Source organism: Myotis davidii, unplaced genomic scaffold (assembly GCF_000327345.1).
Source record: "Myotis davidii unplaced genomic scaffold, ASM32734v1 scaffold415, whole genome shotgun sequence".
Taxonomy (NCBI): Eukaryota; Metazoa; Chordata; class Mammalia; order Chiroptera; family Vespertilionidae; genus Myotis; species Myotis davidii.
In genome coordinates this window covers 2,388,219-2,411,800 of record NW_006287951.1, presented here as the reverse complement: position 1 = coordinate 2,411,800, position 23,582 = coordinate 2,388,219, and the positions used below count along the sequence as shown (strand labels likewise).

The following is a 23,582-nucleotide window of genomic DNA, read 5'->3' as shown; positions in this document are numbered from 1 at the left end:
GCGTCAGAACCCAGGTCCACCGGAGTCCTATGCTCTTCCCCACAAACATGGCCAGCCTCAGTGCAGTGCACACAGGCCCAGACCCAGGCCCATGAGCTCTCCTCCACTCCCTTCTTAGACTTCTCCCTGTATCTATCCATCTTGTGGCTAAACAAGGGCCTAGGGAAATGCCAGCCGAAGAACAGAGGCCACAGAGCAGCCAGGACTCAGGTTCTCTCCGAGTCCACTCAGTGGGCCAAGGCGGACCCTCCCAGTCTGCCTGGTCCTACAGCCCTCGCAGTCAGGATCTCGGGAGGACAGTCAAGTGGAGAGAGATCAGACCCTGGGAATCCACTGGCTGGGTTCAGATCTCAGCCCTGTGACCTTGGGCAACTGGCTTGACCTCTCTCTTGGACTCAATTTCCTCATCTGTAAAAGGAGGAAAGCAATTCGGCATCCCTCATAAGATTCTCGTGAAGTTGAATGAGAGGTACCAGGTACAGTGCCAATACAAAGCACAAGCCAGGCCTACTAAGGGCACAATAAAGGCAAGCTTCTATTTTGAACCCCCATTATTCTACCAGAGAAGGTAGATGGAAAAAAAAATGTAGGTGCAAGAAAAGGCCCACTGTTATTAGAATGGCTTCATAACTCTGCAACCTTCTGTTGTTATATTTACAGCCTACAGTGGGCTTCCGGGGCATGAGACAGCTGCTTCGGCACCCTGCCCCCAGCTCCTCCAGATCCCACCAGGAACCTCCTCTTCCTGACCTGCTTTCAGATCTGCAGGAAGAGTTCCTCTCCTGTTGCCCATGGAGTCTAAGAATGGTTGGCAACCATCCTGCCTTAACAGTCCTGGATTTATAGGATGTGGTTGCCCTGGAACCTTCCCAGAGACTAATTTAATGATTGCTCTCTGGGTTTCAGCTCCATACAAACTACTTTTCTCTCGCCCCACTTTCATGTCTGTCCATGGTCAGTTCTTGTCCAGGGTTATCTGGCACGAATTCGCCGGTGCTCCCGGCATCCCCAGCTGTGCTGCTGGGAGGCAGGAGCGTGTGGGGGAGGGCAGGAGCAGCAGGCCCCAGGCGGGCCACTAAATAATCCAAAATGTTGCTGTCGGAGGAAATGCTCGCAGACGGCAGGTGTTTTTTCTTGTCACCCTTCCCTGGTTCCCAGGCCTCCTTCCGCCCCACCAGGACGTCTAGGGCAATTGCAGCAGCACTTTGGTGGGAGGTGGGGATGGGAGCAAGGAGGCTCTGAGACGGAGAGTGGAGGGAGGGGTCAGAAGCGAGGACCACACAGAGAATGGTCTGTGCTTGCATTTCTGTTTCTTCTGAAGTGTCTCTACTCCTGATCTTTGGGATATTGTAGGTTTGCAAGGTGATAAAAATGGAAACACAAGACCCCGGCAGCCTGGAGGGAAGGATGCCCATGGTAAGTTGCAGGACCATATGCTGGGCCGTTCTATGAGACGGGAATCGGTTTAGCCTCATGGGGGAGTCTCCAATCGATTGAAAATGGCTCCCTGGGGGTCATTTTGCTGAGAGTCAGGAGCCACCTCTGGGCTCAGGGAGGGAGGAGGAGTGTGAATGATTAGCAACGTCTGCCATGGACACAGGGGGCGAAGTAAAAAACTCACACACCAGATGTGAGCCCTAAGCTAAAGTACAAACCCCACCAATAACAAGGCAGCCCATTATGGGAAACAAACAAGAATCCAGAATTGTGTTAACTTTGAATAGAATGCCAGCACCTGTAAGGTCGGAGACATGCAAGTATGCGGAGTGGGGCAGAGGAGGAAACCCTGCGTGGGGTGATAGACAGCCTGGGTTCGAATCCTGCTTTTGTTTCCCCCTCACCTTTCCTGGGCCTCAGTTTCCCCCTCAGTAAACCAGATGGCATCTAAGGTTTGGTGCAGGTTGGCACTTCTTCCCATTGTTTGGCTTTAAAATTAAAATAATTTTGTTAATGCCACTGGCATTTTAAATGTATTTGTGCAAACTCATATTTGGATTTCTATAATCTGCTCAGAAGGTAAACGTAATGAGGCATAAATCATTATGGGTAATTTTAATGTTCAGATATTGTAAAACAGAACCAAGAAAGGGTAGGGTTTTTCAGTCCCATTTTAGAAACGCCACCTTTCTTCTACATGGGGGCAGGGAGGCCTCATTTGCAGAGCTGTACTGACCAGAAATTGTTCGATGTGCAAGTCCCTTGCTTATCCACTTAGGTCACCCTGTCGGCCCTTGTCAGAGAATGGCAGGAGCCAGGTTCCATGGAGGGAGAGGGCACTGAGAAATGGGGGCGCTCATGAGGGCCTGCCGCCATGTCCCTGCGCCCTTCTGAGGGGCTGGCTGGGCCAGGGCTGCACTCAGACCATGCAGGGTAGAGACTGATGGTGCCCTAGGTGATGGCAGACGAGAAGTCCCAGCTCTGGCACCAGAGCGGTAACAATGATGGTGCTGGGCTTCCTGGGAGCGCTAATGTGAGGTTGTGCAGGACAGCAGGATCTGGGGGGTGGGGTCCAGGGAATGCCTTAGTCCTCATAGAAGAAGCAGCAGAAGAAAGAAAATGAAAAGTTTCTGAGTGAGGCCACAGCTTTTCGGTAGGGACCTTGGAGCGGTGAGGAGATGCAGAAGGATCCATGCGGCCTGCTCCTGGCAGCTAAACTTGACCAGCTGCCTAACCAGCTGGCACAGCCTCTCATCCAGTGCCGGCCCAGTGAGGGTCATGGAGCAGCTCAGGCCGGAGCTGGTGGTGACACCCATCCTCACCTTCTCACAGCACCTCTGGGGTCTGTAGCACCAAGGTGTGGGCTCTCATAGCCCTTGCGGGATGTGTGGGCAAATGCACAGGGCGATGAGGCTCATAGCCGGCCTCCTGCACTTGCCTGCAGAGACCCCACCCTGCACCCTTGGGGAGCAAGTGACACTGACCGAACAACCTGCTCCACTGTCTCGTTCCCCTGTGTCTCCAAGACCCTAAACCAACTCGACCAAGGGATCTTTCTGAGAGAGACAGCTCTTGGGAGCAGAGTTTCAGGCTCTGAGAATCATGCTAAAAGTCGGGCAGGCACAGCTTCTCAAAAAGACAGGGAGTCCTGAGCCAGGCAGCCCTTGTCAGCCGGTCTCAGCAGCTGACCAAGCCTCCCTGTGTTTCCAGCCTACCCCTGGGATCGGTCCAGCCTGAAATCCATGCCCCTGGATCTGCAGCAGTTTGAGAAACTGGACACCTATGCCTCACAGGTAGGAGAGCTGGCCCCTCTGCCTACCGCGCTCCAGGGTGGCTCGGAGCTCCCTGAGCCAGGGAAGCTCAACCTTTCCCGAGGCCCTTCCTGAATGTATCCCGAGTTCCTTGGGTGGATGGATTACCCAGAGTGCCTTTTCACAGTGTATGGATGGGGGACAGAAGGCCCAAGGCAGCAGGCCCCTGCCCAGGACCAAAGGCCATTCTACCACCCGCGGCCCCACCGCAATCCTGATGCTTCCATCCCAGGCTGCACACCCTGCAGCCGCTTCATTGGAAGGTCCCCCTGTCCTGCCCTCTGCCTGCCCATTTTGGCATTGCTACTACAGAGCCATGCCAGCCCCAGCCCAGGAAGGGAGGGAGGAGGAGGGTGGAGAGGACCATAAATACAGATGGCCAGCACCCACTGTGACCATAGCCAAGCTCATCCCTTGAGCGTATAGGCTGCTGAGCTCTCACATCCTTGGGCCTGGACATGTGTGGCATGGGGGTGGGGGGAGCAGCTACAAGAGCTGAGGCACTAGGGGCACACTGGGGTCGTGAGAGCCAAGCAGGACCCTCACCACAGATAATCTGATTGGACGGGCCAAGGAGCTGGACCTGCTGTGATGTCAGATGAGCCATCCAAGCCTGGCAAGCCAGGAAGTCATCTATAGGCTGCTGGCCAAGCTCAGAGGGCAATGCCAGGAGCCTAGCTGAGGCCACAGACACGCCAGGGAGCAGTGGAAAACCAGAGCCAGCCGGACCCAGGGAGGGTCAGGGGTGGGGACCAGTGGACCAGAAGCCATGGACTAAAGTTTGGGGTTAAATCAGGAGTCAACCTGGCCATAGTGTGGACCTGCAATGTGTTCTAGGCCCTGTGAGAGGGACAAAGACAAGGGTGTGGCGTTGGTGCTGGACATAGAAGAAAAAGAAGCAGAGAGCAGCAGGGCGAGTGGGTGACAGAAGATGGGCCCAGAGGTCTCCTTGTGGTCAGAGAGTGGGTCCTGGAGTTCCAGTGAGCAGTGGGACAGTCGCAGGAGATAATAGGTCAAGGAGTGCCCTAGGGTGGGGGCTGAGGGACATGTGGGCAACTGTGGCCCAAATGAGCCTCCAGTGGCCCTGTCTTCTCTAGGAAGATTGAATAGGGTCAGGACTGCCTTTTCAGCAACCCCAACCCTGTTTCCTCCTGTGGGCCCCTGTGAGGAAACCAATTTGTTCCCTTTTAATTGTGGTAAACTATATATAACATAAAATTGCCATTTTAATAATTTATAAGTGGCATTAATTACATTCACAGTGTTGTATAACCATCACCACTATCTACTTCCAAAACCAGAAACTCTATACCCATTAAGCAATAAGTTCCCATTCTCCCTCACCCCAGCCCCTGGTAACCTCTAATTTACTTACTGTCTCTATGAACTTACCTATTCTAGATATTTCATATAAGTGTAATCATACAATTTGTGTCCTCTTATGGCTGGCTTACCTCACTTAGCATCATGTTTTCAAGGTTCATTCATGTTGTAACACATATCAGAACTTCATTCTTTTCAATGGATGAATAATATTTCACGGTGTGGACCTATCACATTTTATTCATCCATTCGTCTCTGATGGACACATGGGTGGATTCTACCTTTTAGCTTTTGTGAATAGTGTTGCAATGAACGTTTGTGAACAATTATCTGTTTGAGTCCCTGTCTTCAGTTCTTTTGTGTATGTACCTAGGAGTGGAATTACTGGATCATATGGTAGTTCTATGTTTAACTTTATGAGGAATGCCCAAACTGTTTTCCACAACAGCTGCACCATTTTACATTCCCATCAGCAATGTACAGGGTTCTAATTTCTCAACATTCTTGCCAACACTTCTCGTCTGTCTTTTTTATTACAGCCATCCTTGTAGGTGTGAAGTGATAGCTCTTTGTGGTTTTGATTTTCATTTCCCTATTGACTAATGGTGTTGAGCATCTTTCCATGTGTGTATTGGCCATTTATATATCTTTGGGGAAATGTATATGCAAGTCCTTTGTCCATTTTAAAAGTGGGTTGTCTTTTTGTTGTTGAGTTGTAGTAGTTCTTTATATATTCTGGATATTAAACCCTTATCAAATACATTATTTGCAGATATTTTCTCCCATTCTGTAAGTGGTCTTTTCGCATTCTTAATAATGATCTTTGATGCACAGAAGGTTTTTTTTTTTATTATGAAGCCCAATCTATTTTTTTCTTTTGTGCCTTATGCTTTTATTATCATACCTAAGAATCCATTGCCAAATCCAGGGTCATGATATACCCATGTCTTCTTCTAAGATTTTTATACTTTAAGTCTTATGCTTAGGTCATTGGTCCTTTTTGAGTTAATTTTTTATATGGTGTGAGGTAAGGGTTCTACTTTATTATTTTTTATATGGATATCCAGTTGTTCAACATCATTTGTTAAAGAGACTATTCTTTCCCTTAATGAATGGACTTGGCACCCTTATCAAAAGTCAGTTAGCCATAGATGTATTATGAGATTATTTCTGGGCTCTCATTTCTATTCCATTGGTCCATATAATCCATTGTGTCAGTACCACACCATTTTGATTACTGTAGTTTTGCAGTAAGTTTTGAAATACAGAAATATGAGTCTCTCTAACTTTTTTTTTTCAAAATTGTTTTGACTATTCCAGCCCCTTGCAATTCTATATCAATTTGAGTATTGGTAAAAAGGGATAAAAAGGGCTATTGGAATTTTATATAGAGTCTGTTAACTCTGTAGATTGCTTTGGGAAATATTAGCCATGACTAGGGGCTGCTACAGCCAGCCAGATACCCACCTGGCTGATCCCAAAATTTACAAAGAAAACATGTAGTGTCTCTAGGGCCAGTGAGTCAGCTGGTCAGCACTACCCACCATGTTCAGCCACCCCCACCACCAACAACAACAGTTGCCCTCAGCCCAGCCTTTGTCCCTCGGGGCCTCTCCTCTTCCTTCTTTGCCTGAAGGAAAGGGAACACTGGCTGCATGTGGCAGGGTGCTGGGCTCCCACAGCCCTCGTCCAGGCCCTGACACAGCACACACCCCCATCCCCCAGGTGACAGTCAAGAGTGGCCTGGACGAGCTGGTGAACGACCTACTCCAGGAGGCCCACAGTGACCTGGAGAGAGTCCGTGCCATCTGGATCTGGATCTGCCACCATATAGGTAGGACCACCTGTGGTGTTAGTGGTTCTAGGACCCCTTGGTGCCACTCCTGCAGGCCCTGTTCCCAGAGTAGTATCTTTGGGACTCACTCAATCACCAGTGAGTGTGGAATGAGATGAAAGACAAAGGATAGGGGCTCCCATATGACTAGATTGAATAACCTAAGACTAACCAAGCAGACTAAAAGTCACCATGAAGGGTCACTGGGTAGAGGGTCCCACGTGGACCTCTGTCCACAGCCAGTGGCCAGAGCTGAGGCCCTTCCTTCAGTCCTGGCTTCCTGGTAAAACTGCTCCAGAGACATGAGAACCCAGGGCAGGTCATTTTCAAAAAGGATGATCATCAGTTGGGGAGGAGTCATAGCTGTTTGAAAAGTTATTGCAACCAGAGTTTGCTTAAGTCCCAGTGCCAGGAAGGGTGGGCTCCCCTCTCCCTGCTCCTGTTCCCATACTAGCAACTTCAGCCCTGGTCTCAGCGCAGTGTCTAGGTTCTCAGAGCTGCCTACAGCCCTTCACGGCACCATCTTGGGAGTCTGACCAGGCCATGCCAAGCCAAGCCCCACAGGTGGTTGCTAAAACGATAATAGATGCTACCCCTTGCAGTCGATGGAAGAACCAGGTGGTGGGTGTACTTTCAGTGTTTCCCCTGTGACATAAGGACCAGGGGACTCCCCTGACCCACTGCCACTCGGCTTTTCCTTTGTCTTCCCAAAGCAGCAGGTAGAGAGGCCGCCAGGATGAACTCACCTGACACAGGTAGGGGGTGTGACCATAGGCCCTAGGGGCCACCTGCTCCCACCCCAACCCCAGCAGCTCAGCCTGGGCCTTAAGGGGTCAGGATCAGAAACAGAATATTTGGTAGAACATTTTTACTGTGTACACACACACACACACACACACACACACACACACACACACACACATTTGTGTCCCCAGTGCACACTGTGCCTCAGGGCCCCACTGCAGGCCTCCAGCTCTCTTGTTAGCAGAGTAACAGGCTGTTGGCGAGCAGTCTTCTCTATTTGGGGCAAGCTTTGACAGCTCAGCGCCTCCTGTGGGTCAATGTGAGGCCTTGGCCTTGGGGGCCCCAGCAGGGACAGGAACAGCGACCCTGGAACAGCCTGCAGAGCTGTGTGGAGGTGAGATAAGTATGCAGAGCTGTCCAAGCCCGATGCTTCTCCGGGGCCCAAGGGAGGCCAGCCCAAATTCTGCTGAAAACACAGCTGATGGCAGGAGCTATGGACCCCCTTTCACAGCCTCCTACTCTGCCCTCTAGAGTACGACATCGAAGCTGCCCAGGAGAAGGACCGCCAGGCCTTCAAACCCAGCAACATCCTGAAGACCCAGAAGACCAACTGTGATGGCTACGCGGGGCTCTTTGAGAAAATGTGCAGGTACCAGAGAGGCCACCCCCTCCCCCTTCCAAAGTGCTATGTGCCTTCGCCCACATGCCAGCCTTGAAACCTGAGTTTGCAAACTCTGCTCTGGAATCCAAGTGAGTCCTGAAAAGGTCAATTTCTCCCGTTTTAACACCAGCATAATTGACTTTGTACCATCTGCCAGGCTTCGCGATGCATTAACATAATGGCAGATGAATGCACAGAAATAATTTGGTTATAAAAGGCCCTTTTTCCACCTTCTCCCATCTCTGTGCAGCTGAAGGTTAGAAGAATGGCAGATTTGGGAAGGGGAGGACAGTGGCTGCTGACGCCAAGGGGACGGTGAGAGGCTTGTCCTCCAAGTCTAGCACAGGGGGCCTCTCTCAGGGGAAGCAAAAACTCTCCTGCCTGAGAGAGTTGTCAGTTGGAAGAGCTGAATAACTAGGAAGCAGCGTCTGTCTTGGAGCCTTTGGGCTCCGTGTTCATTGCTCTGGGAGTGAGCACCTGGCCAGGTTGCCTGGGTGGGTGACAGCGGCTGAGTGGCCGGTAAGGAAACCATTTGTGTTTGGGGTCATCACCGCCAGGTCTGGGTGACCCTGAGACAGACTCAAGGCTGGGGGAGCCCCACTGATCCCCGCAGTTCCTGTACCTGCTCTCTGAGGTGTGCTGGGTTCCCCAGGACATAATCAGCCAGCCCCAGGGGCCACTGAAAACCCCCTCCCCAGGGGAGGGATGCACCGCTGTCCACTCTGCAGGCCCCTGGGAGTGTGTTTTCTCAGGCACCGGGGCTGCGGGGGGCGAGCCATCAAACCAAGTGTAGCAGGTGGCTGTGAGGTGTCCTATTCTACTACACATCCATCCACTCAACTGATTCCTGGCCTCACCCCCAGTGCTTGCCTCCCACATCCCCCATCTCCATCGCCATGTACCTGCCCCTCCTGTCCCTCCCCTCCCCAGCCTCAGGGCCCACCCCTGCGACCACAGAGGCAACCAGGGCAGGTCGGGTGCAGAGGATACCAGCCCCTCCATCCCCATTCACTCAGCCAGAGCAGCCCTCACAACCCCTAACGTTCCCACTGCCACCCCACCCCAGACCTAGGTGCCCCCCCTCCCACGTGCCTTTGGGCCCCTTAAGGAGCTGGGATCCTCTCCAGACCCCTGCCCAGGCTCCTCTGGCCCCAGGTTCCTGAACAAGACTGCCCTGGAAAGTCCTCCAGAATCTGACCCCAGCCAGGCCTGCGCCCTTTGAGGCCGCCCACACCTCCAGAGCTCACGGCGCCCCTCTCCCTAATGCTCCTTCCAGGCCCTGCGCCAGGACGTCATCAGCACACCTCATCCACCCGCTCCTGTCTTGCCTTATGCTTTTACTGAATACGTTTCTAAATTAAAAATATACTTGTTAATTGTAGGTGATGTGTAAAGTGCACAGAAGCAAAAAGAAGCAAAATAAATTACTCTGAATCCTACCACATACAGATAACATTGTCATATGCCTCCCTGGGCTCTGTTCTCCCATAGAGGTGCTAACCTGTGTTCATTTCCCCTCATTCCTCTCACATGTAGACAGAGCTTATATGTCTTCGCATACTGTTAGTCAGTCTCTCTCTCTCTCTCTCTCTCTCTCTTCCTCCCTTTCTCCCCTGTGACCACCCATCTCATAATCCTACACACCGTAGGCCCCCAAAGTCAGGAAAAGACAGGATATTCCAGCAAACTTCTACAAAAATGGGCCTTATTCTCTTTTAAAATATGGAATAACCATCAGTCTGACTGCAGCTCTCTTTGTGTGTAGCATCTTCCAGACCTTAATTCTTTTCATCTTAATTTGTTCATTTGAAAACATTCAGGGTTTTTAAATCATGGAACATGTCCTTCTCTATCCATCACAAGCTTTCTAGCATAGAGGGCTAGAAGGAGTGCCAGACTTGACACCAGAAAGACGCCACCCCCCACCACCACCCCCCCACTCCCGCTCCCGGTTCTCAGTTCACTGGTCTTAAATTTACCTCGAGTCAGTTCCATGCCTTTGGGAAGGCACTTAATTCTTGGCGCTTCAGTGTCCTCATCTGTACACTGGGGCTGTGCTGCCTGCTGGCAGGACCGCAGGACTAAACAAGAACATGCAGTTTGGGGTGGATGACCCAGCTTTGGGGTTGTTGTGTTTAAGCTTTCTTGTCTCTCTGGAGAACGGAAGTGCTTCTGCCCTGTGGGCCTCTCCCACAAACCCAGGCAGACCCCCAGCGACTCAGGAAACTGACACTTGGCTGGAGTGAAACCGTCAGCTTTTGGCCTGGTCCAGATGCTTAACAATGGCCCTGTTCTGGCCTGCAGCTGATCATTAAAACACATTCCAACACTTTACATCATTTAAAGTTAGGCTCCAACGGGCAAGACTCCTCACGTTTGCCCGGGGTGTTTAACAATAGCTCACAGCTCCATGAATTCTTTTCACTTTTGCTTTAAAGATCAGTAACCTCATCTATGCATCACTTCCCTACTTCCCCTTCCCTTTAAAATAACTGTCGAAGGCTTGGTAAATTCATTAGCTCATTCCTTAATAACCAAAGACAGGTAATCCTGAGTTGCTGATTTATCCCTGCCTAGGTGTCAGAATGTTCTCTTAGCGAGAGCCGCGCCCGCACGGCATCGTTACAGCTGCCAGTCCACTCTGCCTCCCTGCAATGGCCTCATTAAAGACTGATTTAATAAAGTAATTTGGTGGGGAATTCGGATATTTTCACAACAGCCTTCATTTCCTCGTCGTCTTTCCCAGGTAACGACGTGAGGTTATTTGTTGATGCTATTGCTTGTAACTGTGGTCTGCTTTCTTTCTGACTTTCTATCATCTGGCATTAATGTCTTTCCTTTTGCCTCAGTTGTCACAGCCTTAATGAATTCTGCTTAATTTCCTTGCGGGGCTCAGTTTAATTCCCCAGATCCCTGGCCCTAAGTCAGCCTCCAGTACCTTCCTTGCTCCGTTATCACAGCTCGAGCCCCAGCTAGCAGGTTTTCCAGGGACTTTCGATAAAGCCAGGAGCTTATTACCAGTTTGAGGCTTTGAGGCTGAGGGACTGATTGTCACCAGTCAGATGTCAGTCAGTTTTCCATCCATCCATCCTTCAGCTGCCACAGAGAGCAGGCGCAGTGACATGCATGATGTCCTGGATGATCCCAAAACATCTCATGTCCCCAAAGGCCTCACAACTGGAGAGCAGCCTTCTCAGCTCCCTAAAGAGGCAGGTAGATACCAGAGTAACCTTAAATTATCCCCAAGCCTGACTTTGTCATAGCAGGCCTCCAAAAGAGACATCTAACGTCCCCCACCTCTGCAGATTCATCAAATATGAATGACATCACTCTAGCAAACCACCCTTTCGTTTTGCTCTGTATACCACCCGTAAGTTTATAGATTAAAACATAACTTGGTGATCAAAAGGGCTGGTGCAAGGCAAAGCCTCCCAAACTGGGCATTAGGACAACTAAGTGCTGGAGCTGCACTGGCCACTGACTGGCTGTGTGTCCCCAGGCAAGTCGGCCTCCTTCTCTGAACCTCTGTCTCCTCACCTGTTGGAGAGGAGGCCCCTGAGGTCACGTGACCTCAGAGGCTCTAAACAGGGCCTTCAAGAAAGAGTTATTACTGTGACTACACTTACTGACTTCACCATAAGGGTGATGTAAGAAAAGGAAAATGGGCCCTGGCTGGTGTGGCTCAGTGAGTTGGGCATTTCCTGTAGGGGACATGCAGGAGGCAGCAGCAGCAGATCAATGTTTCTCTCTCTCTAAAATCAATAAAAAAAAAACATATTTTTTAAAAAGAAAAGGGAAAGGGAAGCAGATAACAGGAATATAAAGACACCTTCAGATTTACAGCAACCACATAACATGTGAAACATAAATCATGGTTGTGGTTGTCCTGCTGCAGAATGGAAATCACAGTCTGTTTGGGCCAGTTTAGAATTCATCTTTATTGCAATAATATTTTTTTAATATGTTTTATTGATTTTTTACAGAGAGGAAAGGAGAGAGATAGAGAGTTAGAAACATCGATGAGAGAGAAACATCGATCAGCTGCCTCCTGCACATCCCCCACTGGGGAAGTGCGCGCAACCCAGGTACATGCCCTTGACCGGAGTCGAACCTGGGACCTTTCAGTCCGCAGGCCGACGCTCTATTCACTGAGCCAAACCGGTTTCAGCTTTATTGCAATAATATTAGCCTTCTTGAGAACCAATGTTTCGGCAACAGCAAGGCCCTAAGACTTCTAAATCACATACGCTTGCCCAGGGGAAGTGGGCATTGGGCTTAAAGTTAATGAAACCGTATTTCCTAATTTCGCTATTTAAAATCACAATATTTTCAACATGATGCCAAAAAAAAAAGAGCAGGCTTTGTTGCCTCTCCTGCAGCCACCATCCTTCCTGCCCGCCCTCCATCCCCTTTCCCGCATGGGGTTCAGACATGCAGGAGGGGGCATCAGAGCCTGGTGGGTGCACCTGCTGGGGGCCTGGCCGTGTGGGGCTGAAGCAGCATCACGTGGCTCCGATGACAGGGCCTGGCCCAGCTCTGTACACAGTGACAGTCAGTCTGGATCCTCCACAACGAATACCCTTGGCTTCGGGATTTTCAAAACGGTGAAAGGTAAAACCCAAGGTTCTGCAGCCTGCCTGAGCTAGTAGACAGGTCTCCTCGGGCGGTATTGGGGGCTCTAGGACAGCTGGCCTGGGCTCTATAGGAGGTTTCTCATCCTCTGCCCCTTCTTCAAAACCCTCCCAGCTCCTTCCAGCAAATCCCTCCTCCTTTGGGTTTCCCGGGGCTTTGTTTATCACTAGCATTTCAGTGATAGTTCACCTATCTGCCCCCTTCCAACTTCCAACTATGAGCATTCCAGGGCAGCCAATGAGCTTAATGTTTGGAATATTACATTTTACTATATTGTAGGATAGGATAGGAGATATGATATGATATGATATGATATGATATGATATATGATAGTAATTCCCTGGTCCCTGGTGCAGTGCTTGGCCCAGAGTGTATGCATCAGCGAGCTCTTGATGGCATGAAATGGCCACAGGTCATCCTGACTAGCTACCAGCAGCTGGAATCACTAGTTCCACAATTTGGCGTGAGAATCATGGACTATGAACAATAATGCTTTACATGAGGACTGCTTTGTCCAGATCATCTGGCACATCGCTGCCAGGTGATAAAATATCCTCACATCATAGTCAAGCATGGCATAAGCTTAGAGCTGAGTTTCCTTTTTCATCTTTATTCTGCCCCGGGCAGTCCCCACGGCCCTCCCATCTTCTCCTTGGCCTGTCAGAGATCATTGAATGCCAGCTTTTCTTTTTGCCCGTGATAAGCCTGGCAAGGTCACACTGGAGGTGACCATGGGAGCTGGGGGTAGACCTGGGGTCTCCTGGCTTGCCCAATGACGGCCCACTCCAGCCTGGAGCACCCCAAGCCTGGGCAGGTTCTCAAATCTTACCCCCACTCCATCCGCTCCATGGGAGTGTCCCCGATGGCACACAGCCCAGGGACGCGGCATCACCTAGGAGGACCCTCAGGCCGAGTTTGAACCGGCCGTGCTGCCCGCACCAGCACCAGCTCCATTTCACTGTGGAGCCTCCTCCCTTCCTGATTCTAGGTGTCCAGGTGGCTCTGAGCGGATGAGCATCCGCAGACAGGTGTATGGAGGGGCAGCTCCACTCAGTGCCTCTCCCTGCAAACAGGCCGGCTCCCTTCTCCCTCCACTTGTACTCAGAATCGATATGCACAGACATCTGGGCAAGAAAGGAAAATAACTCACTGAAGAAACTAATTTCAAGTAGGATGTATGCATTTTTTTCCAATTCCAAAAGTAACACATAATCATTCCTGAAAATTTAGAAAATATAGAGAAGTTCAAAGAAGAAAATTTAAATCCCCCAGAATCCCAGGTGACTTTTGCACTGTTTCTCTCTCTGCCCTCCCCCTCTGTCTCATCCTCCATGAATGTGGGCACACACACACACACACAAACACACACACACACACACACACACTCACACACATTCTCATACACAATGTGCTGAGGGCAGAGTTTTATGGGCTCCTGTCAATTAGCTCTGCTTCAGGAGCATTCCTTACCTCACTAAATGTTCTTCACAGCATTTCTCCTCCTCACCCCCTCTCAGAGAACGTGGAGCCCTCCAGTAGAGGCCCAACCCCCACCCAGACCTCCTTCCCACCCCTCTGGCCTTGCTTTGACCTCCCCTCTTGCTGGCAGTTTGCTCTAAAACAGTGGTTCTCAACCTTCTGGCTCTTTACATACAGTTCCTCATGTTGTGACCCAAGCATAAAATTATTTTCGTTGCTACTTCATAACTGTAAGTTGCTACTGTTATGAATCGTAATGTAAATATCTGATATGCAGGGTGGTCTTAGGCGACCCCTGTGAAAGGGTCGTTCGACCGCCAAAGGGGTCGCGACCCACAGGTTGAGAACCGCTGCTCTAAGACTATGAAATGTTCAGCTCTCCTCATCCTGGGAACAAGCCCCCTGGACTCTGCGGCCCTGCAGGTCCCTCCTCTGCAGCGAGGTGAGGCGGGGGCTCTGCTGGTATGCATGCTGCCCTCTCCCCTCCTATGGGCCCACCCTGCCCTGCCTCCTGGGCCTCCAACCTCTGAGCCACCCTGCTGCTCTGAGAGTCGGTTTTGATCTTTACCAGCAGGAAATCTAAACATCAGGACCCAGTGTCTCTTGCTTTCTGCCCCTGTCCCCCAAGTGCTCCCAAAGTCCTCCGACAGGGCCCAACTGGTCTGTTCCCTGTGAGGCTGCAGCAGGAGTGGGGGCTGCGGGACGGCCAAGCCCATCAAGAACCCCAGCAGAGCGGCCTGTGCCCGCCAGGTGGGGGGCAGGGCTCATCCCGTGCAGGTGAAGCACCCAGGCAGGTGGAGTGTGGTCACCTGCAGGCTCCTCACCTCGCTTTGTTCACTCTCAACAAATGATATGTAGCTACAGATAAGTAACACTTAATCCAGCATTCTGCTAATCGTTCATTAAACATTCATTTTTATAGGGGAGATTCCCCCCGTTGCCATGGTGAGTGTGTGGCTGTTTCACCCCAGGACCTGAGAGGCCCCATGGTGCTTTTGCTTAGAGCAACTGAGGCTGTGGACCTGGTCCATGGATGGACCCTGTCACCAGAGCGTCCGCCCTGAACCAGGCCTGGTGATCCCCGGAGTGCAGAGTCAGGTCACTGGGTCAGGGCTATGGGCATCCTGTGTGCTCCAAGGAGCCCATCTGAGGGGCCACATGCACCCCGGGTAGCGTGGATTTGTGTATTTATTATGCCCGTCATCCACAAGCGAAAGGACAGTGTCTCAAAGAAGAGGCAATGTTTTCTAATTCACACAAAAGCCCCAGAGCACTAGCACAGGTGCCCCCCAGTCAGACTAGCAGTCCACCCCCTCGGCTGCCATTTAGGGGGGCTGGGGTACTGAAGAGGAAGGCCGCCAACCATCCCAGGACTCTCCAGTTCTGGCTTGGCCTTGGGGTGGTCCCCGACACTCAGATCTGGGCCTCAGGACTTCAGCTATAGACACCCACACTGGAGCTTCCAGTGATCACTGAGGTTCCCAGACGTGGCCAGCACCCAGGCCCCACTGTCCAGGCCCCAGCAAGTGTCAGCAGCTCAGTTGTGAGTGCCAGGGGCTGCTCCACCAAAGGGGCCCAAGAGCTTGGAAAGTCCCATCAGCGTTCTACGTCCCCAAAGACAACTGTGGGGGACTTCAAACCTGTGGCCACAGCAGTCATGACCTTAACGCATGTCAGTCGGACCAGAACGATCCTGGAGTCAGGGCTGGACACTCAGGCTTCCCACCCCAGGAGTCCCCACAAAGAGGTCCTTGAGCTGGCAGAGTAGGGCTCAGCTTTCTTCTGCACCCTGGCTTTCAGCACACCTCCCTGACACCCCACCGTGTCACCTAGACCCTCCCCGCGGTCGTACAGGCGTTTAGAGCTGCTCATTTGAGAAGGCCACCGTTTCCCTGGTTTCCGTGTCCTTGAGGTGGTTCTCACTGTGGTGAGCACCCAGGCAGGCTCTGGAGAGAGACATTTCATCTTGAGGGCGGAGCAGGCAACAGAACAACAGCCCATCTTCACCAGCAGGACTATCCAGGCCCCTGCTCTGGAGGTAACAGCCTGCAGGCTGTATGTGTGCGGCTCTGTGAGGTAAGGAAAGAGAGACGCAGAGGGCTTCAAGGACAGCAGACACACCGGAGGCCTGGGGCCACTGACAGACAGACTTGGGCGGGGACAGCCCGCCTCTCAGACCCGCTGTTGCCCCCAGAATCGCTGGAGTACAGTGCATGACGGTGCCCGGCTACTCCAAGGGCTTTGGCTACCAGACGGGGCAGAGCTTCTCGGGGGAGTTTGACCACGCCTGGAACGCCGTGTACCTGGAAGGGAGGTGGCACCTGCTGGACAGCACCTGGGGCAGTGGCCTGGTGGACACCACCACCTCCAAGTTCACCTTCCTGTGAGTACCAGTCTCCATCCTGGTAGGTGGCCACGGGGAGAGCCAAGGATGAAGGAGGCGGCCGGAGGGAAGGAGAGCCAGGGAGGCCTCGGCCTGCTCCTGGCTGCTCCACCTTCCCTCGAGCCCCAAAGTGAGCCAGCTCCAGACCAATTATAAGGGCCCAGAACTGACGGGGTGCACAAGGCAGAACTCCTCTGGCTCCCTCTTACTCCCTCCACCCGAGAGCTAAAAGCCTCCAGCCTTTGCCCGCGGGCCACGTATGAGGAAAGGCGGGGCTGGGAACCTTCTTTAACTCCCGGCGCAGGTTTTGGGCCATTGACTGTATCATGATGCAGATACCCGCACCCTCTCCTGCTGCTCCCTAGACACCAGGTCGGTCTCCTCCTCTCTGGGCTGAATGCAGGAAGGGGTGCTGATGGTGTGCAGGGACCCTGAGCCACACTGAGTGCAGGCTCTGGCCAACCCTGGCCTTAAGCGAAGGTCCTGACATTCATTGTGGTTGTGATGTCCATCAGCAGCTCAGATCCATCAGAGAAATGAGCGTTGTCTCTCTCGCTGATGTTTTCAGTTTAAATCTTGACAGCCCCGCTCTTGCATTTCCCCCCACAAATGCAAGAGCTTGCACATGCTCCCATGTGTGTGTGTGCACACACACACACACACACACACACACGCAGGACCTGTGCATTCACATCCCTCCTCACCTCTGTCAGCTCCGGGCACTGCTCGCTTTGGGCAAAGCAGAGCCTCCCATCTCAGATGAGTCTCCCCATTCTCTTCTTGATGCCCATCGCTGACCCCCAGAGAGCCACATGGGATCAACCCTAAACACTGCAGAAGGCCTCCTCCCACACAGCTGCTCAGGCAAGGAGACCAGGGGGTGATGGAGCCGGCCCCCCTGAGCACTTTCCGTCCCAGCCCCCTCTCCTCCACTGCCTGGCGCCTGGTGCGCAGGCCATGCCTTTTGTTCCCTTCAAGCCTCTGGCTCTGAGAACAGGGGGCCCTTCTCCCAGGCACAGCTGTGGGTTGTGGCCTTGTAGACGGGGACTCACATCCTGCCTTGGCTCCTGTTTTGAGAAGCAGACCCTGAGGGGTCGTCTCCAGCGCCCATGTCAGGATTGGAGGTGGTGCCTCTTCCCATTCCGGGAGCAGGCAGGCCCCCTCCTGGGGGTGTGTTAGCCCAAAGCAGGCCCCGCAGACCCCCCTGGAAGGCCCCGCCTCCCCCTCCACAGAGCTGGCCCTGCGCACCCCATGCGGCTGCTGACCAGCTTTCCCTCCGCCCCAGCTACAATGAGTTCTACTTCCTGACGCATCCCGCTCTGTTCATCGAGGACCACTTCCCAGACAACAAGAACTGGCAGCTGCTGAAGCCCCCGCAGTCCCTGAGGCAGTTCGAGAACAACATGTACCACAAGAGTGAGTTCTACAACAAGGGGATGCTGAGTGCCCACCCGGAGACTCCCATGATCAGAACAGGTAACCCCGGGCAGGTGGCCGGTGCACCCGCAGCAGGGACAGGGCAGCCTGCTCAGTGCCTCCAGCCGCCTGGGCCCCCATGGGACTGTCCTTCCAGGCCCGTGAGCTCAGTGTAAGCTGTATGTGTGGAGGCATTCTGGGGCGGGGGGAGGGGGCCACTGAGGCAGCCAAGGCTGTCAAGCCATTGGTCACACGTGCAGGGACAGAAGCCTCCTCACACCAGCATGTACCAAGAAGGGGGCATGGAGGGAGCCTGCGGGCTTTCCTACCCAAGGGCTGAGTCTCCCACGCTGGCTGAGCCTCGCTCAGCTCCCAGCAGCAGGGACAGCTCAGCCCTGGCTGCACCCCCTCCCAGTTGAAGTTGACTGCCCTGCTGTATTCTCTTCCCAAACTCCTGGCAGAGGGCACGGCTGGCCCAGCTGGTCAGTTTCTGTGTCAGTGGTCTGACCAGAAGCCCGGAGTGGCCGGGGTCTCCCAGGACCCAGGGTGGGGAGAGGCTTTCTTAGGGAGGTGGCCACTGAGCAGGGTCTTGGGAGCTGGAGCAGAGCGGGCATCCTGGGACATGGGGACGGACATGTTCCGGGAACCTCTGAGCTCAAGCTCCAGAGACCGGAGACTGGAGACCAGGCCAGGCTCCAGAGGGCAGCGCAGCCTCCTCCGTGCCCCGGATGCTGCTGGCTCTGCTGACCTCTGCTCCACCTCCCTCCTCCCTGCTCCCCTGGGGCTGGGCTGGGCAGTGCAGGACCCCAAGCTGAGCTGTCCTCATGGCTGGCCTGCATGACATTTGCTCTCCACTTCCCCACGGCAGCATCGTCTGCACTTTATGAGGCATATGGGGGCCACCTCCAGGGATCCAAAACTGTGGTCGTGGGCCTCGCAGGACTCTCTCCAGAGGACTGTGTCTTATGCATCTCCAAGGCCCTGGTGCCTGGTCCTGGGCTGGGCACACCACAGGGCTCAGCACAGCCGGTCAGTGCTCCCCTCCACCTCAACGAAGGACGGCCTGCAGGGCTCTCCCTCTCCAACCCCGGGGGCCTGTGTGCTCTCAGGACGGAAGGCATGAGCTCACACTGGTGGTCGCACACACAGGATGGCCTGTGGGTGGGCCCACTGCCAGGGGATGGGGGCAGCTGTGTTAGTTCCAGCTGCCTTGTCCCTCTGCCTCGCACGGGTTTCCTTAACCAGGCTGAATCCGGCTTACTTTTTAAAACTCAAACACCTGGGGGCTCCTGCTACTGAAATAACAGCAGAGGCCACTGGCCTGAGGGGGGGCGGGGGTGACAGGATGGCCTGGGCTGCCGGGTCCCCGCAGGTGGGGAGCCTGTCGTCTGAGGAGCCACAGAGACGAACGCACCAGGCACACCAACATCTAACTCGTGCCACCGAGCTGACTGGGCCTTTGCAAGAAATGCCAGCACGGGCTGCTTTCTTAGATAGTAATCTGCAACGCGATTCCACACTCGAGATGCCTATTTAAAGAATGCCTCTGGGTTGGAGCTACTTAAGAGTGGGGGTGGGGAGGAAGCAGAAGAGGGAAACCGGGGTGCACAAGCAGGACAGGAAGAAAACACAGGGCAGTGGGGTGGCAAGCCACTGAGAGCAGAGAGCTGGGGAGGGCCAAGAAGGGGGAGGGAGGAGAAAGGGACAAAGGTGGACACAGGCTCCTACATCCTCAGGCGGCCCCAGCCCTTTATTTGTGTCTCCCCAGCCTTAACACTCACCTTTGCTAAGAACCCTCGGGTGGCACTGGGACAAGCTGGAAAGGAGGGCCCCTTGGTCACAGCACCCCAAACCAGCAGGGAGGACAGACATTACACAAAATGAATTCATGCCTGGCCAGTGTGGCTCAGTGGTTGCATGTTGACCTATGAACCAGGAGGTCACGGTTCTGAAACCTGACAATCCATGGGTCCGGGCTGCCTGTTACTACCTGAGCCAATTAAGCAGAGACAGAGTTGAATCCTATGTGAGCATTTATTCCAGTAACGCTCACATAGGCTGCCACTAGGGGAAGCAGCAGGTCATCCGCGAAAATCTGCTCTCCCACCTCCTAGGAGCTGGCTGATTATCTATAATAACAAAAGCTTAATATGCTAATTAGACTGGACGCCCTTCCGGACGACCTTCCAGACAAAGGCCGGGGCTGCGAGGGAAGTTTGGGTCCCGGGTTCCTGCTGGTGGCTAGAGGAAGCCCAGGTCCCAGGTGCCAGAGGGAAGCTGGTGCTGGCCGCCTGGGGAAGGAAAGCCTACTCTTGCACGAATTTTGTGCATCGGGCCTCTAGTATAGGAATAAGGAAGAAAGGCTGTATGCAAGGGGGATGGTGGTGAGGAGGGGAGGACATGGCTGCAGGGCCCGGGGTCTGTGTGTCTGTGTGTCTCCTTCCAGGATCTTGAAGTCTGATAACAAGGTAGTTAATTTTCAGTAGTATTTAAACAGCTTGCCATTTCCTGGGACAGAGAATGGTCAGCATTCCTGAGGCAAACTAGAGGGCCCCAGGTGTCTCTTATCTTTTTACAGCTCTGTTTTCTTCTTGCCACACATCCTCCAGTTTCCTCAGGTCTGTAAGAAACCTTCTTATCTGTCGTGCTCACAAGGTGAATAATTCGTAAACAACTGTGGCTCTATTCTTCTTATGTGCTCTTCTCCACTATCATTTCCATTCCTGGTCAGGACACCTGCCCGGGATGCAGGCTTGATCTGAGGTAGGGGGCGTGCAGGAGGCAGCCGATCAATGAGTTCCTCTTGTCAGTGATATTTCTATCTCTCTCTCTCCCTTCCTCTCTGAAATCAATAAAAATATTTTTTAAAATAAGGCAAATTCATGACAGCAGTGCTACATTCCTGAAAGGGAGACAGGACAGGAGAGGGGCCTTCAGGATGCTCAGCCTCATCTGGGGGGGTCTGGAAGACTCCTTGGCAGTCAGTTCTTGCCCAGGTTTGGGGGATGCGGTGGAGGGGAAGAACAGGTGAGAGGATCCTGGGGGTGAAGGGCAGTGCCCCTGGAGGATGTGGGAGAACGCCCTGTGGCCCCTGAGGAGGAGGCCCCTGGCGCTGGCCAGGCCTGGGCAATGGTCTGCTGTTGGATGGTGACCGCAGAAGTGAGCCCAGGAGAGGCAGGGGGGATATTTTCACAGGAGCCCTCAGGCTGCCGTGTGCAGGCCCCGGCCGGTGTCCCACACATCAAACGTGAATTGCAGGGGCACCTCACAACCAACTCAGATGTTAGGTGGAACAGGACGGGGCCATGAGCAGTTGAGGGCTGAGATAGCTCTGCCCACTGAGCTGACTTAGAAGAGGAAGTGAAGGGAGAGGGTTGCAACCCTCTATTGTTCTTGGTCACTTTCTTGGGAGGTGACCTTGGGACAGGTGTCCCATAGATCCTGAAGGCCGGAGTCAAAGAGTGTAGAAAACGAAAATAGCAGAAAGCACAAAGAACCCCAGAGTTAGTGTAATGGAAAGGGAAGGAATGATAGCAGTTGGCAGTCAGAGGAATGGAAAGAGGGGCCAAGCTGGAGAGGGTGGCGGCCTGAGGGGAGGAGAGGGTGTGGCCTGCAGCCTGGGTTCTCCAAGAAAGCCACTAAAGACTTTGGAGAATGGAGACAGAGGCCAGATTTCAGAGCCAAATGGACAGAGGGGACCTGCCGTGGGGAGGGGTTTGGGGGTGTAAGGTAGGTGAGGAGTTGGCAGTGCCTGAGAGGGGAAGGGGACAGGCAGAGGGAGGGCTGAGGCCAAAGACCCGCCCGTGCACCCACTGGATCTTCACTCCACAAACATGGCTAAGACACGCCCATGAGGAAGCATGAGGCAGAGCGGGGAGAGCAAGGAGGCAGCCCCACCCTTTGAGCACAGTCCCCAGGAGTGAAGCCATTCCAAACCATTTTTAAGGTGATGTGTTGACGTGACAGCTGTTGTCACTGTAATACGCAGATGCTGGAGGGAGCGGTGTGAAAGCAAGACTAAGGACTTGGAGGAGAGGGTCACGGGGTGGCTCTGCAGCCGGGGCCGGGCCCTCCTCGCTCCTGGGCCCTCCCCTGCTCTGGAATCAGGCTGGGCCTCCATGCAGCTTCCATAAGGTGGATCAGATGAGTGCGGGGAGCACAGACAGCTGGGGGCAGGTTGTTTTCTTGAGACTCCAGCTTTCAACTCCCTCAAAGAGAACCTCCTAAAGCGGGTAGGGGGACCCTCCCCGGGGGGTGCTGCAGCTGGTTTATGTCATGTTTGGGGACATCACATTGGACACTTAAAATCAATCATGGTGAAAGTATTTACACCATGGAAAGGGGCAAACACTACACGTCAGGGTTTCGCATCCAGAGAGCCAGCTGTTAACCATTTACCAGCACATTGTCACAGGCTGAACCCGTCTCACCCGGCCTTGGCTTTCCCTCCACAGTGAACGGGAAGGCCACAATCACCGTGGAGAGCTGTGCCCCGACCCTGTTCATGTTCATGCTCAATGGCAAGCAGGAGCACGGGCTGCTGAGGCTCCAGCAGAACGGGATGAAGCTGGATGTCTACCCTCCAACCATGGGCACCCACAAGCTGCAGATCTTTGCCAAAGGCAACTCCGACGTCTACAGCTCCGTGCTGGAGTACACGCTCAAGTGCAACTACGTGGACGTGGGGGTGCGGCTGCCGTCGGAGCTGCACCAGCCCGTGGGCCCCAGCTGGTTCTCGGAGCAGATGGGCATCCGGAAGCCCTCCCACCCTGACCCCATCATCCACACCAGCGATGGGCGCTGCTCCATCAGCTTCGGCGTGGAGGAGGGCATCAGCGTCCTGGCTTCCCTGCACGGGGACGACGGCCCCATCACCGAGGAGATGCAGCGGCGCTACATCTTCCAGCTGCACCGGGAGAAGCGGACAGAGCTGAAAGTCCAGCTGCCCCACGCCGGCAAGTTTGCCCTCAAGATCTTCGTCAAGAAGAGGCAGGAACCAGGCAACTATGCCTTTGTCTTCAATTATCTCCTGTGCTGTTCCAACACCAAGGTGAACTGGCCCATGTTCCCCGAGAGCTTTGGTAACTGGGGGCAGGACAACGAGCTGCTGGAGCCTCTGTCGGGTGTGCTTCCCGCCAACCGCAACGTCCCATTCAAGTTGAAGCTGCACGGTGTCGCCAAAGCCCTGGTGAAGGGGCAGGACACGTGGCCCCTGACCCTGAACAGCGAGGGCTACTGGGAGGGCAGCTGCAGCACGGCCGGCTGCCAGGAAGTCTACGTCATGGTGCTGGAGAACGCCAACCACAACTTCTATTCCTACATCCTGAAATATAAAGTGAACGACCAGTGAGGGCCCGGGCCCCGTTACCCCGCCAGGGAGGGCCCCAGGGAAGTGCAGAGAGCCCTGGACACCACTGAGTCTGCATGGAATCACTCCCAGGCCTCTGCCTCCGTCTCCCCGCCCTGCTGCCAGAGCTGTGATGTTTGTGTTCTGAGGGCTTCGCTCCGTGGTGGCGATGGCCGAGGGGACAGAGGCAAAGGCCCCTTAGAAGAAAAAGGTGCTATGTAAATCCACGGTATTGTAAACTGTACACCACTGCCCAGATGCCCCTTCTCGTGTTCATGCTGTTGTCGTTGTTGTAGGGCTGATGTGGGGAAGCAGGGTGCTGGCCAGGCTGGGAGCTCCTCATGTGCTGGGGAGAGAATTCATGCTGTTGGGCCCCAGAGGGACGTGATTTGCAAGGCTGAGTCGCCTACCATCCCCGGCCCCTTCCCAGTAGCATCACAGTGTTTCTCACTCACTCCTGGATCCCAGGTCGGACTATCATTTGCTCCCCAGACCTGCCCATCTTCCGAATTCCT

The 23,582-nt window shown here is 53.7% G+C and overlaps 1 protein-coding gene across 1 annotated transcript in view; it reads left to right on the top strand.

Moving 5' to 3' along the window:
* KY (kyphoscoliosis peptidase) overlaps positions 1–23,341 on the top strand; it is a 57,652-nt gene extending 34,311 nt beyond the window's left edge. The window contains exons 8-14 of the mRNA XM_015561358.1: positions 1,354–1,416; positions 3,148–3,230; positions 6,297–6,405; positions 7,681–7,798; positions 16,116–16,304; positions 17,590–17,780; positions 22,175–23,341. Coding sequence (XP_015416844.1) covers positions 1,354–1,416; positions 3,148–3,230; positions 6,297–6,405; positions 7,681–7,798; positions 16,116–16,304; positions 17,590–17,780; positions 22,175–23,070 — 1,649 coding nt within the window. The 3' untranslated portion in view covers positions 23,071–23,341. The remainder of the gene's footprint in view (positions 1–1,353; positions 1,417–3,147; positions 3,231–6,296; positions 6,406–7,680; positions 7,799–16,115; positions 16,305–17,589; positions 17,781–22,174) is intronic.
* The last annotated feature ends 241 nt before the right edge of the window (positions 23,342–23,582 follow it).